At 39.8% G+C, this 20,173-nt stretch overlaps 1 protein-coding gene across 3 annotated transcripts in view; it reads right to left on the bottom strand.

Moving 5' to 3' along the window:
• Positions 1 to 236: 236 nt before the first annotated feature.
• The window catches only part of col22a1 (collagen, type XXII, alpha 1), a 284,019-nt gene continuing 264,082 nt past the window's right edge, over positions 237 to 20,173 (bottom strand). For all 3 annotated transcript variants that reach the window (XM_087986621.1, XM_087986620.1, XM_043687857.2), the window contains 5 exons: positions 14,047 to 14,226; positions 13,489 to 13,555; positions 9,980 to 10,162; positions 8,820 to 8,897; positions 237 to 6,041 (listed from right to left, as the gene is read on the bottom strand). In XM_087986621.1, coding sequence (XP_087842747.1) covers positions 5,854 to 6,041; positions 8,820 to 8,897; positions 9,980 to 10,162; positions 13,489 to 13,555; positions 14,047 to 14,226 — 696 coding nt within the window. In that variant the 3' untranslated portion in view covers positions 237 to 5,853. The remainder of the gene's footprint in view (positions 6,042 to 8,819; positions 8,898 to 9,979; positions 10,163 to 13,488; positions 13,556 to 14,046; positions 14,227 to 20,173) is intronic.

Raw genomic sequence — 20,173 nt, forward strand, 5'->3', positions numbered from 1 at the left:
ATTTGAACTCATGCCCACAGTACATTAACCTGGGGTTCTGGATTACAGGTTGAGTGACTTTAGCACAACAGAATTGCCTTCCCATAAATGGGATTGTTAGTATTCTACTACAATTTTCAGCTTCATTTCTGTTAGACAGAGGAGGTATTCAATATCAAACCTTATGCTCCAAATGTTACTCAGCTTCTTAAAAAGAAAATATATGAGTCAATAAAGCTCCAATCATGCACTTGTCACTCATCCACTGTACTTTATACACAAAGATGTACACAATAATAATTCTACAGAGATGTCAAAAATATTCAAGGAATAGCACCATGAGATACATTGACAAGAAAAAAGTAAAACACATTCTGGGATAAGCAAAAGGAAGTTTAACATTGAACTGAACTTCCTTTGAGAGTCAACACCTATGAATGTTATTGCAAATCCCATACACGGTAATAAAAGATGGATCTCATTTTTAAAATAATTTAACAACCACACCATAGTCGGTGGCTCTCCCCGTAGTGAAAACTCTTGTGTTAATACTGTTTCTATGGTAATTTGGTAGGGCACAGGTTAAGTCTGTCACTAATCACAACTAAGTAAGGAACATAGTAAAGGATGCAAGAAAGATACAGCAAATGCAAAGGGATTATGAAACAACTGAATTGGTAGGGGTTGAATTCACTTTCCAGTCTCAAATACTAATTCAAATGCCAAGATCAGGTTTATAGAATTATAAGGACGCATTTTGTGACCACACTGTTGCCAGATTATCTCTGCCACCTGTTCATCTCAACTACACCATTTAAAAGGGAAAACAAACAGTGGCTTTCAGGGGGCCCATGCATAAATCTCAATAGCTTTTAGTTTCTAGGAAGAGACCAGAGGGAGATAGAAGCAGTTTTACAGTCTGTTATATCTTATTTAAAGATTTTTTTGACTGACAGGAAAGCAGGCCCATGGGAACCAGAATAGTAAAATAGAACAAATGAAAGATTGAATAGATGGTGATAAATTTGCAACTGCAAAATATTTGCAACATCACAACACAGACATAATCTGTTAAAACTATTCAAAGATTATTACATTTTACATTTCACTTTATCTTCCCTGTTTGGGGAAGCATTAACATGTGGACCATGAACTGTGTTTATAAATGCTGTTTTCAGTTTAAAGTCCTTCAGGGGAACTTGAAAACAGACCTCTGGCTTAGAGGCAGGGATGCTACCTATTGTCCTCCTACTCTAATTCATAAATTAACTTTGCTCCAGGCTAATGAAAAAATCAAATCTGGTTTAACTAGGCCATTATGTATTTTGCTGGTCCCAGAATCAGTCCAATTCAAAGCTAGGCCAAACGTTTGAATTTCTATCTCACTATCTAGCAACATTATTTTAAAGAAATTGAAATCAGAGAGGTCTGTTTTAATTTGGAACAGTGGTGCCCTTTTCATTCACTTTACTGAGAAGGAGAATCAGGCATCATTTACAAATGGCTGCCAAATCATTCTGGTCAGTTTCTCTCCAGTGCCACTGCCAGCAATGGGTCTCCAGAGTATTTTATTTGCACTGCTACAAGGACAGCCATGTTGACAAGGCGTACCAGACAAAATCTGTCAATAGGTGAGAACAGGAAGTGCAGCAGAAGTTGTCTTTACCCAATTCTGGAAAATTCAGCTCACTATTAAATAAAATATTTGTATGATATTAAAAGTGTGATTATATCTAGTACATAAGAGGCTTTACTTAGGGTTAGTAAAAATAGGCAAATATTACCTTTTTACACAAAATACATCACCTTCAAATGTGCTTGTTAATAAAATTGTTTCCACTACCTTAACAATTTGTACATTTTAATGGTAAGTTTTGCAGTCCATATATGTTCATCGAAAACCCTTCTTTTTTAATTGATAAATAATAACAATCTACATTCCCTTTGCATTGCATCCCACCAGTTAAGCACTCACAAGGCTATGTCATTGAATCATCAACACGTGGTCATAGCTCTCCCAAAGAAAATACATAGTTTATGCAAAGTCATTTGTGTTAACTGTATGCAAATTACAAAGTTCATGAACTCAATTGAGCACCTTCAAATTTTGAGATCAAACCTAGTCATTTGAACTCCTTGGTTTAAGTTATACTTTAAAAATGTACTTATATTTCATAGTGCAGCGAAGTTAATAGTTCAGTGCATAACCTTAAATTTTAAAACTAACTTGTTCCATGAGTTTGAATCAAGTTGAATGCTTGATTTACAGCCAGCCTGATTTTAGACCTCATTTGAATGAACTTTTTCATGCACAACCCTACTCCTCACACTTCAGCTATCATATTTTGGTGACTAGTCTGATTCACTGAACAACACAACAATTGGGTTTGCATGTACAAAAAATGTGCAGTGTTTTGAATTACAACCTCATATAGACTGAGTATAATCTTTCTCAGACAACAATGAGCATTTGACATAGCCTGGGTTTTATGATTCTAGGACTTGATGGATCACAGATTGGAATCTGTGCTGACTGCATTTGGTTTTCCATCCTAGGATTTACTGGCATGCTGGGGTTGGGTTCTCTTTCCATGGGGGAATAAAGCTAGATTAGGGGGACAGACTTGCTGCAGCCAGTGGCAACTGAAGGCAAGGCAATAATGAGTTCCTGAACAAATAGTGTTGTTTTTCAAGTCAAAAGATTTGTTTTACTGATGTGAGTTGTGCTACACCGAAAGCATTTGCATAGGTCCTCTATTACTCAGCCTCTGCAACCCCTCACACTGTGCCAAGCTCTGAATGCAAGGCACTGTAGCTATTCCACTGCCAACTGAAAACTGAACTCACAATGGAGAAGTCAGCTGCATACTACCAGAACCCTTGTCAGGCAAAAGTATAAGTGAATAGGTCGGTAACATCACATCGCTGGGAACTTTATTCAGGACTCATACAAAAACTGGAACATCTGGGCAGAATCTTTTATATTTCTGGCTGCCTGGTGGATATATGAAACATTTCTAGATGACAATATGAATTCAAGACAATGGATAAACAGAGTACATGGAGATGTCCCATTGTGCTTGTCTTTGCTTGTTCATTTTTACAGTTGTGCTCATCATTAGAGTAAAATAACAGTAAATAAATTCTTTGATGGAATTGTGACGAGATGGTTCAATGGATAAATGCGTAGATCTTAAAAAATATATACAGCCCAGATTTAACTTGAGAAAATAAAATCCCATGAGGACAATGGTTGATACAAATGGCCTCAACTATCCTCAGTTAGAGAGGGAAAGTTAAATCAGCCAGGACCATTACTTCACTGTGGTTAAAGAGTGTGGGTGTATGGACAGCAGCTGCCAGCAGGATTTTGCATGGTCATCCCAATCTCCATAATTATGTCACTGGTTGACATACATGTGACAGTGGCACACTTTACCGAGGTGTTAGATAGCTTCCAGTTTTCAACAAGTATGTAAATCAGAATAAGTTAACAGCTGAGAAATTAGTCTCATTTCAATTTAGCCTAAAATGGATGGTAAAATCAGAACCTGAAATCCTGACTCTCATATCAAATTGATTTCATTGACTACTTGCTAGGAAGCTGCGCACACCAATTACATAACAAAAGGCTGGTAGTTGGTTAGAGGAGGATTGGTTTTAGCAGCTGGTCACTGACAATTGAACACAATTGGTGCTATTGAACCAGAAAGAGCATTTCTCTGACTTCTGGCTTCACTTTGGCCAAAAAAACACCCCAGAGCTTTTTGAAGGCGGCCTCCGACAATCCCATTAGGAGACAAATAATTGGATCTATCTGGTCTGGCTCCAACTCTGCTTTATCCATCAAAGCTCCTTAAACAGACAATAGGCTACAATTCAAGGAGCAAAATACTCATTTCAGGAAGCTGCTAGAGATGCCTGACCATCGGGTATTTATCATACTGCGGTATCTATAATAAAGTTGCAAGTCAGGTATGGTGTTAGTGATTGTAATGAGGTCAGCCAGGTGGACCTCATAGGATATGAGTTCCCTGATTGGGGCTGTTAATCTGGTCCAATCAGGGAGCCCTGGCTGACAGATAGAAGTAGGAGTGACTCCCTCCAACTCTATTTTGATTTAGTCCCTACCCTCCCCCTCACTGTTTTGATCACACAGCACTGTCCTTTGATGTGAAGGGCAGTGTTTGTCACTGGCCACCCGGGTGTTTTCCTATCTTCCTGGTGGTGGAAATTGAATAAAGATTTATGCACCTTGTGTCTTTCACTGTCTCACACCTGCACACACACACCATGGGTGCTGGGGGAAAAATAAGCACTACCACAGTTGGGCGGTAGTGTGGGGGTTAATATTAAAAAAAAATATAATTCAGAGGAAGGGCAGTAAAAAAAAAGAAAAAAAAAAGTAGGAGTGACTCCCTCCAACTCTATTTTGATTTAGTCCCTACCCTCCCCCTCACTGTTTTGATCACACAGCACTGTCCTTTGATGTGAAGGGCAGTGTTTGTCACTGGCCACCCGGGTGTTTTCCTATCTTCCTGGTGGTGGAAATTGAGTAAAGATTCATGCACTTTGTGTCTTTCACTGTGTCTCACACCTGCGCACACACACCATGGGTGCTGGGGAAAAAATAAGCACAAAAAAAATATATAAATGGGCTGTCCCCCCTTCACTGTTTAAACAAAAAAGAAAAAGAAGTAGGAGTGATAGAGATTCTTATTCACTCTCTGACAGCTGGCTCTGAGGAAGCCAGACCAATGTCAAGTACTATACACTTTGTGTAAATGAAGAGTGACTTGATGACAGGGTACCGGTCTCTGGAGAGTTATTTCACACGGGATGCTATGTCCTGAAATTGGTCCTGTCTGCCCCTAGTTAAATGGGACACCTGAGGGTCAATTTCACCATCCCTTCCCAACCAGTTGGAGAAAGTGGGAAGCAATACAACAAGATAAAAAAAAAATCAGCAACCTAACTCCAAGAAGCCACCATATATGGCTGGTGAGAGAAATGAATTCAAAAATGCTATAATGATGTATAAGTAGGAGTTGTGCAGAGTTGGGGAAGAGCTTGACTCAGTGTTAGGCAAACCTACACTTGACCAGAGAGCACTTGAAGCAGATGCTGAGTTCTTGAATTGAAAAATATTCAATTTTCAGCATTAATATCTTGCTTCAGTGAGCACAATAAAATAAATCTTAATTTTTAAAGAAGTCATTGCAATGTAAGTTAAGGCACAAATAATAAATCATCAGCAAGGTCAGGTATTACCATTTTTTCAAAGAAAATAATAGGAATTTTAATATTTTATGATTAGCTAAAATATGATATATGATTGAAAACTCAAGTACATTATTCGTGCAAAGTGAAAATAAATTGCCCTTCAAGGGCCAGTAGAAGAGGTATTTCCTTTTAAATTAAGCCTGGGGAAATCAGCATTTTGCCTTTAATTTTACTTTATATATATATTCACAACACTGAAATCTGTCAATATCTAAATAATCTAGTGTATGTAAATTGCATTTCACACATGCCACACTGGATTGTACTATAGTTGAGGTACAACTATACAGGAAACTTACTGCAGATTTTGAAAATATGTACAGTTAGGGAGTGTTAAAATCACAAAGTTCAGTTACAATCAGGTGCTGGTATGGATTTGCAGAAGGGACCTGTGTGTGTGTTTAATGGATGGGATACAGTACGTTTCTCCTGATTTTCTAGGAGAGGGCAGGATCTCGCATCAGAACACATTTAGCGGGCCACAAGTGCGCTTGGAGTGATCACTGTACAGGCTGCTGTCGGATATATTTTTATGTTTGTATTGAACAGTATCTGCATCCTTCATCTCTTCAAAAACTTCTTTGACTTGGCTCAAGGTCCTTTCTGATTAGCTGGTCGGCTGGCCATACTTGCATAATAAGCACACTGAGCCAGATCACAGATTCCATTCTGACCAGGAGGTCCTTGAGGACCTATCATTCCAGGTAGGCCAGACTCTCCTGGTGGTCCTGGAGTACCAGGAACTCCATCTTTCCCATAGCCAGGTGTTCCAGGGATACCTTTAAATGTACAGTTAAAACAAGATGAGTGAAAGTTTATAATGGAAAAAAAAATGAAATTGTACCTGTCAAACCTTTACTTCAAGATACAATGTCACCCACGGACAAGCTTGGAGAATATCTTTTTTCTGTGAATGAGAATGTTATGATTTCAAGTCCCACTCCAGAACCATGAGTACAATAACAACTGAAATGCTGAAGAAATTGTTGACTGTGTTTCAGTTGGTATTTTGAACTAAGACTTTGTCTGCCTCTCTGGTGAATGATAAAGATTCCATAACACAATTTCAAAGTACTGAAGGGCACATATCCCATTGTGCAGTGCATTGGGAAATTTTGAGGTTGTGAAAACAGCTAGATAAATGCACGTTTGCCTTGCATTTTCAGTTTGCGTTCAAGTAGTTCAATTGGATATCTGCCGTATTGTGCCAGGTCATGAGACACAGTATAAATATTTGTCATCTTTTAATTACTTAATAATGTTCTTTTACTTATTTTAATTGTGTGGTCTATTTTTAATGCCATATTATTGTATATATTATTTTTTCTCTGCTATTCACGTTTGATGAGGTCCCTCATCCTTAAATTTCTGTAATTTTTCTCAGTAGCTAACTCTCATTACAGCTATTCTTACTCTTTTTGCTAAGATGCTGGGAGTGTGTGTGGGGAGAGGCACTTTGACTCAATTGGTTGGGTGGCTGGTATGGACCACCTTGGTATCAACAGCACAGTGTACCACTCCCATTTTGACTGGGGTGGATTCTGGACTTGTCCATTTGTCCTACTCACTGTCAAGCTCATGGCACTGTGAACTGTGAATGCTGCCTTCAGGCAGAGAACTTGTGATGAAGAAGAAGATTAATACATGTGGCTGATTGACGCTTTTAGGAGGTTGTAGAGTGAGCATAGGTTTTCACCATTTCTTATTTAAGCTTCTGCTAATGTTATGAGTTTCAGGATCATTGTGATGATTGTCCACTTGTCAATGGTGTTTTGGTTCTCTATATTGTGGATACTGGGAGAACAGTTGTAGAAGATGCATCTGGTATTATAAAAGTATTGACTAGGCCTGGGAAATATGGAAAAGTATGATTATGAGGGATGTTGGGGATTGTGAAATTGGAGCTCAGTGGTTATAAGAGATTTGGAGGCCTTGGATCAGATATGGGAGAAATGGGAATCATGAAGAAAAATGGGGAACATTGTTGGGGGTGGGTGCATATTGAGTTCATAAGACATACTGGGGATGAAGAGCTGGCTGGGGGCTAAAGGGAGTGACTAATGATGGCCTGATATTTATCACTATAACAATGAAGATGGTTCCCCTAACATTTCAGCCTCGTCGTCTGCCTCCCTCAGTTGCTGTCTCGGACCAGAAAGTGGACCCAATTCCATCCCTCCTCCTAATACCCAGAGATGAAAACAGGATCTTCTTAACAGATAGATTTGTCAGATTGGAAACTTTCCTAACTCCCAATAACCATCTCCTTCATGAGAATCCAGATACGTCCAACTGACATACAGCAATAACCAATAAAGTGAATAGCAAAACAAAGGAGTATGAATTAAAAATATTAGATTTCAAATCATGCGAATCTTATCAGACCACACAGCAATTGCAGTGCCTTTTTTTGATCACGAAGAAGTTTAAGTTTTGGAGACATATCAAAGAAGAGGTTTCAAGGATGATCCCGAAGAAATTTCAGGACAGTAGCTACTTTCACATTCCAAGGGTTATGAAAACCTGAGATAAACAGGACCTGAGCTTCGGATATTTTTTGCGCAGCCTAATCTCACCAAGTAACAATTATATTTATTTACTTTCAATCATTTGTGGAAATTAGATTGTCTTTCCTCCTCACTTCATTGTTATAAGAATGAAACAATCTCTGTACAGTATCCAGATTTAACACTACATAGATATCCCTCTACATTTCCTCTTTACTGACAATATTTTGCACAGTAGTGTTCTGTGTAAGTCCATCTGGTAGCCACAATAAAAATTGCTATTGCTGATTTGGAACTCTTATCCCTGCCACTCCACCCCCTTCTTCCCTGTACATCACCAATACACTACAATAGTTTACCCCAGCTCCCCCAAATTCTGAATTTATCCATCAAAGCCTTAATTCACAATTGATTAGTTTTTATGGATAGGTGCAAATGTCAATGAAGGCTTGGCAATATGTTACACAAAGTAACCTGACTGAGGAAATTTTCTTGGAATGTTCCTTTAAATCAACAGGTAAATATTGGTAAGTATGAAGGCAAAGGATTCTTATTCTTAAATTATACACGTCTATAAAAATAGAACTCAAATTAGAACAAGTAAATTATAACTGTTTTATTACTCTATATGTTTAGCTAAGATTTCAAACTATATGCTTTTATTCTGCAATGTTATATTAGCTAATAATATAGAGTCATCGAGTCATAGAGATATACAGCACGGAAATAGATATCCTAAGTTAATCTTGTCCCGTTACCAACACTTGGCCCATATCCCTCTCAAACCTGTCCTATTCATCTACACATCCAGATGCCTTTTAAATGTTGCTATTGTACCAGCCTCCACCAATTCCTCTGGTAGCTCATTCCATACACGGATCACCCTTTGTGTAAAAAAATTGCTCTTAGTTTCCTTTTAAATTTTTCCTCTCTCACCCGAAAAACTATGCCCTCTATGTCTGGACACCCTCACCCCACCCCAGGGAAAGGATCTTGTCCATTTACCCTATCCATGCCCCTTATGCTAGATAATAAAATAGAAGATCTTACCGACAGGGCCTGGGGAACCAGGATCACCCCGCTGTCCAATACCCGTCTCTCCTTTTTCACCCTTTGAACCTCTATCACCTGAAGATAAAGAGCACAACTTACATATAACAGGTCAGGAACTAATAGCAAAAATGCCATGTTGCCTTTGTGAAATTAAATGCACATTAAAATAGATGTCTATCTTGAACAATGCTGATATTAATTTCTTCATGGAGCATTGAAATAATGATGTGCACTTGCATTTAAATTGGCTATTATAAAGATTCATTGGTGAAATATTTGGTACCAGAGACTGGGGGAGAAAACACTCAAAACATTAAATAGTCATCCTTTGTGCATGTGTATGTTGTGCATAAACCCTTTAATCTTTTGAACATGATGAGGAAGCAATAAAAATTGCTCGGAGAATTTTGTGAAGCAATTGCTCTACAGAATGAGAGAGATTTCTTTCTGCTGTTAAGAATCTATCAGAAAACATGTTAAAATTTTCAATAAAAATATCTAAAAAAAAAGAATCTATCAGGTGCTTGAAGATCTTTCAATTCATCCACAGCTATGAAGAAGTAACAGCCTTTTATCAAGAGGTCAGACTAGGGCTTTTATCGATTTTATCAACTCAGGATGCTTCCAAGAACTACATGGACATTATCAATATTAACTCTCTATTCATTTGACTGTGACAATATCTCTGATGAGATGAAATTGATACTTCATAGTGATGAAAAACTCATTGTAAGTGACAGGTGTTAGCCTGGAAATAAGGATTTAGCTCATTCCCCTGCTTTCAATGTACGATAAATTAAAATTGCAAATGTAATTGATGAAGAAAAATAATCAATAATAATTTATTATGCACATATTAAAGTTTTATCCCTAGTCTTCACAAGAGAATATTAATCTGCCAGAATTATGGTGTCTCACATCTTACACGAGGCTTCCTGATGAGACTACTGTTCTACCTTGATATTTTAAAATGTATTAGTACTGTGTTAGGATTACTAGATCATCCATTTAAATTTTATTGATCTTATCATCTGACCGATTTTAAACTTTGCAGACAATTAATCATTTTAACTAGGGTCTAATATTTGGAACTACGCAGTGAATTTACATCAATACACTTAAGGGCACCTTTTTAAAAAATAAGAAGCATTTCATACCTTTTGGACCGATTGGCCCACTGGGTCCTTCAGAGCCAGGTTGTCCAGGTGGCCCAGGTTCTCCAGGGACACCAGGCCTCCCGGGAAATCCATCAGTTCCTGGTAGGCCTGGTGGCCCTGGCTTCCCAGGTGGTGCTTTAATAGAAGTTGGTGGAAACTGAGACATGAGATAGGACAGCCGCACTGTAAACAAATATAACAAAGCCTCTCGTTTACTGAAATGTCGGAAATGGACATCTACATGTATAATTTTATGAAATGTATCTAGTTTGATTCTTTGCTGCATGCAGGCGATTGAAAGATCCAGGCTCTACACACAGTTGCAAACTAAACCACCTCATTCACAAAACTTATACAGTTAGCAATTTCTAAACTCTAAACTTAAAAAAGTACAACAAAAATCAACAATGGTATAACAGACTCTGTCACTTTCACAGTTTTTAATTACTTAATAGTTTTTTTTTCTCTTTCTTCTTGGAGAATTGATTTTCTGAACAATCTAGTAGCAGGACTAGGCCATTTAGCCAGTTTCACCATTCAGTGAAGATCATGGTGGACCTGTAATCTACTTGCATATGTCTAACCATCAATTCTCATCCATGGAAGGGAGTTTTAAATGTCAATGGTAGAAAATGAATTGAATTCCTGCTGAATTGCAGCTGAGTGTCTGAAGTGTGCTGTGATGTAATTGTGAGTGACCTCAGAAGTCATGAGGGACAGACTGCTCGAGAATGGGATGGGACCTGCTTGGGAGAGAGTCTTGCTGCAATATCACAATGAACTGTTGTCAATAAATACAGATGAACCCAAACTAAAACATGGTGCCTTGAATAGTGGCACCCATCTAATTTGAAGAAACTTGAGATAAGATTGAAGAAATATGAGGCAAAAGTTCTGAGATTCCTTCCCAAATATTGTAAGTCGAGGAAGTGATATTAGTCAGGTATGCTCTGAAGTGGCAAACCAACTATTAGGAGCATTGAAGTTCCTAACTCTTCCAATGCTCTTCAATGCCATAGGATAAATGCAGGCATCTCAATGGAAGTGCATCTTCCACAGGATTAGAATAGCTTCAAGTCTCCATTCACAACAGCAACAGTTCCAGGTCAGCCCATGTTAGCCCCAAGAAAAGCTTAATTATTGAATGCACTCAGTTCAACCAGCAATTCCAGCAGTGAGGGGAATTGACGGATACCTTTATGAATGATTTTAATAAACTGGTCAGTTAATTTGGTTATAGCACGTCCAAACTTAGTCAGGGTGGAATAGTGGTCAAAGTTCTTGAGAGAAAACTGTAATATTGCAGTCTAAAGAAGATAACTTAGGGCAGGTGGTTTAACATACTCGTCAAGCACAGCAAAGTATGTAAAACTGGAAGCTATTAAAGAACCTATTTATACCTAAGAGAATCAGAATAGGTCACTGATGCATTGGCAGGCTTGTGTACTTCTCCATCCTCTACAACAGATACAAGGGACTCCATTCAATATGATGACTACATTGCATTTGTGAAGGATTGCATCAGTCTTAATAAGAATGAGAACTTTTATCCCCTGAAGATTGGGTGGCATTTTGCCAAAATTGACCTCAGCTTTTCCAAGCAATTGAAGCTTAATACTAGCAGGATTGGATAATCTGCCTTCCAGAACTGCCTTGACATTTCTAAGCATTTTTTTTGAGTTTCAGGATACATCTCGTCCCTCCGTGCTTGAAGAAGACGAACCTATTTCTTCAAGCATTGCTAAACAGTAGACACACCCAGTGGGTGAACTGGAGAATATGCTAACATCAGTCCAAAGTTTAAGATTTGCAAAACATGTAAAAGTAGGATGTGATTTGGGTTAACTGGAAGGCTCAGTCATTGATACAACAAATCAAGCTCCTCCTGATATTTGTCATCAACTTTCAAACTGATACCAGCTCTGGTAGTGATACCAATTTATGTGATAAACAGTGATAATAAAGAGTCATTACAATCAACTCCTGAAGATGTGATGGAAGCACCAATGTCTTTAGCTGTACAAGGCAGGTAGAATACCCTCCAACTAGCAAAAGAGGGAGTAAACCTAGTGAGACCTCCAGATTATACAGAATCATAGAACACAACAAACTGCATGTGCAGGATGATCCATCAGCAATACTGAAGCATGACAGTAATGTTTGACTTTTGCTTTAAAATGATTTATTCTTACCTAGTTTTATTAAGAACACTGTCAGAAATGATAGCCTTCAACGATAATGTTGAGAATGATTCACATCAATGGTTTACAGATATGGCTCTGATAGTCTGGGTAGCAAATCTTTCAGTGCAAGGAATAATGCTGCATTATGTGTCAATAATTCACAGTGCATGTTAATTTGTCATGGTGAGCAAGCAGGAAAGTGGAGTTAAGGCCAAAATGATCATATCAAATAGCAGAATAGGTTTGAGAGGCTGAATTGCCTATTCCTGCTCCTAACTCTTATGTTCTTTGTCTGACATTCAAAATGGTGTTGGTATGTAGACTGACCTTGAATCATGTGTCGACCATTTGAAGCAGTGAACTAACATCTTGCAGTCTTCCCAATAATTTACTCATCACCTCACTCTAAACCTGAGAATGTTGTGCTCAAAATATCATTTTTCTCATCAAATCTATCAATTCCTATGATGTATTTTCATATTTTGAATGTCAAATGATCTTTATAACAGAAAGAATTATGAACAAGTGCTACAAACTGAAATTAATCACAGGGTACTCAAGAGGAGTCAACCAACACCTGTCTTCATACTGTTGCTATTTCCCAAAGTAGACAATCGTTTGAATACCATACGGTGGAACTGACTCAAACCTGGGGCTCTGGCTCTGTGGGGAAGCTGTGCTAACCACTGAGCCACTGTACCATCCTCAAGGTCTGGAACAATGCTACTAATCCTATTCTTCGCCTTTCTGCCGCTAAGGACATGATTCAAAGTCAGTCTACATAGCAACACCATTTTGAATGTCAGAATAAGAACACAAGAACTGGGAGCAGGAATTGGCAATGCAGCCTCTCAAGCCTATTCTGCCATTTGATCATTTTGGTCTTAACCCCACTTTCCTACTTGCTCCCCATAACAAGTTAACCCACTACTAAATAAAAATCTGTCTCTCTCCTCCCGGAATTTATTCACTATTTTTGCCTCCAACACACTCTGGGGCAGTGAATTCCACAGACTCATGACAACTTGAGGGAAGTAATTCTTGTTCATCTCTGTTTTAAACCTGCTACCCCTTTGCCTAAAAGCATGACCTCTAGATTACCCCAGAACCACTGCCCATCTCTTTTGTCAATACCCTTTAGCATCTTATATACCTCAATTAGATATCCTCATATCCATCGAAACTTGAGCGAATACAGGCCTAAACTGCTCATTCTTCCCTGATGTGACAAGCCTTTCATCTCTGTAATTAATCTATGCTGGATTGGAACGTTGGGGCCAGGATCATATTTTCCAAAAGAATAATACAGAAAATGTAGAAACTTACCATCAAGCTGCTTTGACAGCTCTTCCCTTATAAGTCTCCTCAGGACCTCAGAAGATGGAGGCTCACCCTAGAAAAAGTAAAACCAAGCGTACGAGTCAATGTTAAATCAATGTACGAGGGATAATTTTACCAAACTCCAATTCTGATCGGGAACCTTGCTTCTGGTAGTAAATAACAGGAACCTAAGCATGCAAATTTAAGTGGATGGAAAATGTATGGGACATTGGACCTAAATTCCTATTCCATTCATTTGGTGGCCAGTTTCATTTCATGAAACGATTCCTGATTTGACGTCACTAACATGTCTAAAGTTGATCAGAGGAGATAGATTTAAACAGGTTTTACTGGAATGCTCAATTCCAACCTAGAATTTTGAACCAATTCCAAGTATACGGATTTTGTTTTTCCCTTCAGAGTTGGCTTGACACTCATACAGCTGCAACAAGGAGAGCAGTATTCAGTGAACAAACTTAAAAATCACATAACACTAGATTATAGTCCAACAAGTTTATTTGGAAGCACTAGCTTTTGGACCTAGTGACTTATTCAGGGGCTTACCCTTTCTCCAGGTATTCCGGGAGGACCCGATTGGCCTGGTAACCCAACTGGGCCTCTTTCTCCTGGAGGGCCCACGGGACCCATTATCCCAGTGTGTCCTTTTATACCTGGAGGACCCGGATCACCTGATCGTCCTTTGTCTCCCTGGATTCCTTTTTCACCTTTGGTACCTGGGTCACCCTGCCCAAAAAGAAAACAAAAATTAAATGTGAATTAAAAAAAAATGTTAATGTGAAAAAGTGTTGTTGAACTTCTTATGTTTCTCTGTCCTCGGTCATCTCTAGGCCATCAAGTTCCTGATCATTCTTTAACAAGACAATAGTTTGTTTGCCAGCATCAGTAACTTGGTAAGATGATTCCCTCTGATTGCTTCTTTGAATGAAATGACATGCTTTGCAAGTGGAAATAAAATAAGGGATATCAATCTCTTCAGACTTGTTATGACATATGTTTGGGGCAGGTGAGAATTGAACCTGGGCATTTTGGCCACATCTAGAGGTATAGCACTGCACACAAGAGCCCTAAATATTTCTGTTTTTCTCTTCTTTGACTGTATCTCAGCTTCCCCCCCACCCCCCCAATATCTCAGAAAGCCTGAAAAGCACCAGTGGACACCACATGCTCCATTTCCAGGACATAGCTGGAGAAAAAAAGACCATAACAGCATAGATATGGGATCAGAATTCGGCCATTCGGCCCATTGAGTCTCTCAGCATTTGATCATGGCTGATATGTCTCTCAACCCTATTCTCCTGCCTTCTCCCCGTAACCCTTGATCCCTCTACTAATCAAGAACCTATCTATCTCTAAGTTAAAGACACTCAAGAACTTAGCCTCCACAGCAACTATGGCAATGGGTTCCACAGATTAACTGCCATCTGGCTGACGAAATTCCACCTCATCTGAGTTCTGAAGGAGCAGGCAGTCAGGAATTCCAAACCCCTCCACAGCCTCTGGCCTGAACGTGGTAATGGCTATAGCACTCAGCTGCTTTAAGTTAAGCATTTTAATTAACCTATTCAAACATATGCCTCTGAAGCAGGTGAGAATTGATCTAGGCCTTCTGGCCCAAAGATAGGGGCACTGTCACTGTACCACAAGAGCCATAGAATATTCCTGTTTAGTTTTACCTTCCAATCCACCTGCAGGAAGTATGCAGCTCCTCTCCGACCACATGGATCGATGGGAATGGCATTTTGGATGCACTGAGCATACAGGAGGCAGAGAATTGATAGATAGTAGCTTCAGGTAGATGGGTGACCCCCAGGAGAGGTAGGCAGGTCATGCAGGAGTCTCCTGTCACTATCTCACTCTCAAATAAGTACACTGGTTTGGATACTGTTGGTGGTTGGGGGTGGTCTCTCAGGGGAAAATAGCAGCAGCAGGTCTTTGGCACCACAGATAAAACAGGGCATGCTGTAAAACAGGGCATGGCAAGTTATTACCACGCTCAGGGCCCAGAAAGGTGTCGCTGTGGCTGCGAGCGAGACTCCAGGATGGTGTGTCCCCTCTACGGCACCAGGGTCAAGGACGTCTCAGAGCAGTTGCAGTAAATTCTCAAAGGGGAGAATGTGCAACCAGAGATCGTTGTACACATTGGTACCAACAATATAGGTAGAAAAAGGGATGAGGTCCGATAGAGTGATTGTAGGGAGGAAAGCAGAAGGTTAAAAAGCAGGACCTCAAGGATAGAAATCCCTGGAGTATTCTCAGTGCCAATGCTAGTGAAACTAGGAATAGTAGGACAGGGGAGATGAATGGGCGGCTGAGGAGCTGCTACAGGGGGAAGGGATTCAGATTTTTGGGTCATTGGGATCTCTTCTGCGGCAGAGGTAACAAGTACAAGAGAGATAGGTTATACACAAACGGGAGGGGAATCAATATCCTGGCAGGGGGTTTTGCTGGAGTTACACTGAAGGATTTAAACTAACTGGCAAAGGGGTAGGATCCTAAATGATAGTGAGAAAAAAGAGAAGGCGAATGCAGAAGTTAAAGAGAGCAAGTTAAACAGACCAGACAGCAAGAGCATGGCAAGAACAGGACTGGCAGCTCAATGTTCCAGGGTGAAGATGCTCTAGGAAGGATAGAAGGACAGGCAAGAGAGGAGGGGGAGTGACAGTTTTGACAAAGGAAAACATCATGGCAATATTTAAAAAGGGTATTCCTGGGAGATCATCCAATGAAGCCATATTGTAGAACTGAGAAATAGGAAGGGGATATGATTGTGCTACAGATCCACCAGCAGTTAACGGGAGATTGAGGAGCAAGTGTGTAGGGAGATGGCAGATAGCTGTAAGAATAATAGGATTGAAATAGCAGACTATCTTAACTTTCCAAACAGACACTGGGGCTACCATAGTGTTGAAGGCTTGGATGGGGAGGAATTTGTTAAGTATGTTCAGGAAAGCTTTCTCAATCAATATGTAGATGACCAAGCTTGAGAATGGGCAAAACTTGACCTCCTCTTGGGAAATAAGGCATGGTAAGTGACTGAGGTGCTTGTAGGGGCAGTGAGCATAATTCTATTCGCTTTAAAATAGTTATGGAAAAGGGTAGGTGTGGTCCACAAGTTAAAGTCCTCATCTGGAGCAAGGCCAATTTTGATGACATTAGACAAGAACGTTTAAAGTTGACTGGGGGAGGCTGTTTCCGGGTAAAGGGACATTGGGCAAGTGTGGGACTTTCAAAGACAAAATAATGAGAGTTCAGGGTAAACGTGTTCCTGTTAGAGTGAAGGGCAAGGCTGGCAGGAGTAAAGAACAATGGATGACTAGAGCTATTGAGGCTCTGGTCAGGAGAAAAGGAGCTTTATGTCAGATATAGGCATCTGCGATCAAGTGAATCTTTTGAAAAGAATAGAGGGTGCAGGAGTACACTCAGGAGGGAAATCAGGAAGGCAAAAAGGGACATGAGATAGCTTTTAGAGACCGTTCAAGTAGATTTTACAAATGTATTAAGGGCATAAGAGTAGCTAGGGAGAGAATAGGGCTCATTAAAGAGCAACAAGGTCATCTATGTGTGGAGCCACAGGAGATGGGTAAGATCTTAAATGAATATTTCTCATCTTAACCAGATGGGCCAATGGACTGAGAAGTGGCAGATGGAGTTTAATTCAGATAAATGCGAGGTGCTGCATTTTGGGAAAGCAAATCTTAGTTGGACTTATACACTTAATGGTAAGGTCCTAGGGAGTGTTGCTGAACAAAGAGACCTTGGAGTACAGGTTCATTGCTCCTTGAAAGTGGAGTCGCAGGTAAATAGGATAGTGAAGGAGGCGTTTGGTATGCTTTCCTTTATTGGTCAGAATATTGAGTACAGGAGTTGGGAGGTCATGTTGCGGCTGTACAGGACATTGGTTAGGCCACTGTTGGAATATTGCATGCAATTCTGGTCTCCTTCCTATCGGAAAGATGTTGTGAAACTTGAAAGGGTTCAGAAAAGATTTACAAGGATGTTGCCAGGGTTGGAGGATTTGAGCTGTAGGGAGAGGCTGAACAGGCTGGGCTGTTTTCCATGAAGCGTTGGAGGCTGAGGGGAGACTTTTATAGAGGTTCACAAAATTATGAGGGGCATGGATAGGGTAAACCGGCAAAGTCTTTTCCCTGGGGTCGAGGAGTCCAGAACTAGACGGCATAGGTATAGGGTGAGAAGGAAAAGATATAAAAGAGACCTAAGGGGCAATGTTTTCACACAGAAGGTGGTATGTGTGTGGAATGAGATGCCAGAGGAAGTGGTGGTGGCTGGTACAATTGCAACATTTAAGAGGCATTTGGATGGGTATATGAATTGGAAGGGTTTGGAGGGATATAGGCCGGGTGCTGGCAGGTGGGACTAGATTGGGTTGGGATATCTGGTCAGCATGGATGGGTTGGACCGAACGGTCTGTTTTCATGCTATACATCTCTATGACTCTATCAGTATTTACCATGGAGCAAGATATGGCTGCTTGGAAACTTGAGGAAATAAACAGTGTTGTCTTGAAAAGAGTCCACTTTTGAGAAGGGGAGGTGCTAGAAGTCTTGAACTGTATAAAGGAAGATAAATACCCAGGACCTGATCAAATGTATCCCAGGACATCCTGGGAAGGCGGAGAGAAAAATATGGGGCCTCAGCAAAAATATTTGTATCATCAACAGCCACAGGGTAGGTGCTGGAAGACTGGAGGAAGGTTAATGTTTGCCATTGTTTAAGAAAGGCTGCAAGAAAAAGCCAGGAATTACAGACCGGTGAGCTTAACATCAGTGGTGGGTAAGAAGCTGTTGGAAGGAATTCTGGAAAACAGGATATACATGTATATGGAAAGAAAAGGACTGATTTGGGATAGTCAGCATGGCTTTGTGCATGGGGAATCGTGTCTCACAAATTTGAGTTTTTTGAAGAGGTGACCAAAAAGATCGATGAAGGCAGAATAGTAGACATTATAGTAGTCTACATGGACTTTAGCAAGGCTTTTGACAAGGTTCTGCATAATACACTGGTTAGTAAGGTTCGATCACATAATATGCTGGGAGACCTAGCCAACTGGCTACACAATTGACTTGATGATAGAAGACAGACATTGGTGGTAGAGGATTGTTGTTCAGCCTGGCGGCTTGTAACCATTGGTATGCCACAATGATCAGTGCTGAGTCCACTGTTGTTCATCTTTTGTGTAAAAAAATTGGATGAGAAGATCAGAGGCATGCTTCCAGATGACACCAAAATTGGTGTTATAGTAGACAGTGAAGAAGGTTATCTAAGAGTACAACGGCTTTGTGATCGCTATTTTCCCTGCAGCATTGGAGGCTGAGGGGTGACCTTATAGACATTTTCAAGATCATGAGAGGCATGGATAGGGTAAATAGACCAGGTCTTTTCCCCAGGGTGGGAGAGTCCAAAATTAGAGGGCATAGGTTTAAGGTGAGAGGGGAAAGATTTAAAAGGGACCTAAGGGGCAACTTTTTTGTACAAAGGGTGGTATGTGTATAGAATGAACTGTCAGACGAAATGGTAGGGCAGGTACAATTATAATATTTAAAAGATATGTGGACAGGTAGGTAGATAGAAAAGGTTTGAAGGGATTTGGGCCAAATGCAGGCAAATGGTACTAATTCAGCTGAGGAAACATGGTCAGCATGATCAAGTTGGGCTGAAGGCTTGTTTCCATGCTATATGACTCCATGACTCTATGATTCTAACCTGTTCACTGATGATATCACACATCTCTGGACCAATAAAACTTGCTCCTGTCTCAATGGTAGGACACTACCACTGTAACACAAGAGTCCCTAAAATATTGATTTTATTTATATCCAGAAATGGTCTTACACAGAACAGAACTTTTCTTTTTATCATCAAAGCACCTATGTTGCTTCTTTTTTGCAACTATTAACTACTACCAGTAAATACCTATGTATTGCAATTGATTAATCTCCATGTAAAGCCCATTAAGGGCAATGAAGATGACAAAATATTCTTGTTATGTTGACAAGTTATCATACAACAGGTTAACGTGTAACAACTGAAGGAGATTAAATTTCCAGTGTTTTTAATCATCTGACCTTGGAAGGACAGCTGAATTATTTTTGGAGACAAAGTTGAGCAAAAGGCATAAATCTCAATAAATGAGAGTTCCGTACCTCATTAAAAATAATTCTCACAACATTACTTACTTCCCTCCCTTAGATTCTATATTTTTATTGGGAAGTTTAATGGTTGAAGATGACATGGAGAAAGACCTAATGTGAATGTTTTCAAGCATTCTTCCCATGTTTGGTGGATGTCCCAAAATGCTTTGCAACATTTCAATTATGTTTGAAGTGCTGTCACTATTGTTATGTATACCTTCATGTCATATTAATTATGAACATTAGGATTTCATAAAATATACAAGCACATTGAATAGCCAGTTAATGTATTTCTGGTGGTGTTAGATGTAGGAGGAATGAGGCTGGGACGAGATGAGGTGTCAATCATAGGAATAATTGTGAACCTGAGCCAGAATAATGCCTAGGTATTCAGAAGAAGCCCAGCGTAATCTGGTGATGTGGATTGCAGATCATTTACAGAATGTTCCGCATTTGATGGAAATGAAATTGGTATGTTCTGAGATCAGCTCGAAATCCTCTGTCTGGGTTTTCTCTTCTGC

Source organism: Chiloscyllium plagiosum, unplaced genomic scaffold (assembly GCF_037043375.1).
Source record: "Chiloscyllium plagiosum isolate Xiang-an unplaced genomic scaffold, Cpla_swu_hap1 HiC_scaffold_4, whole genome shotgun sequence".
In the NCBI taxonomy this organism is placed as follows: Eukaryota; Metazoa; Chordata; class Chondrichthyes; order Orectolobiformes; family Hemiscylliidae; genus Chiloscyllium; species Chiloscyllium plagiosum.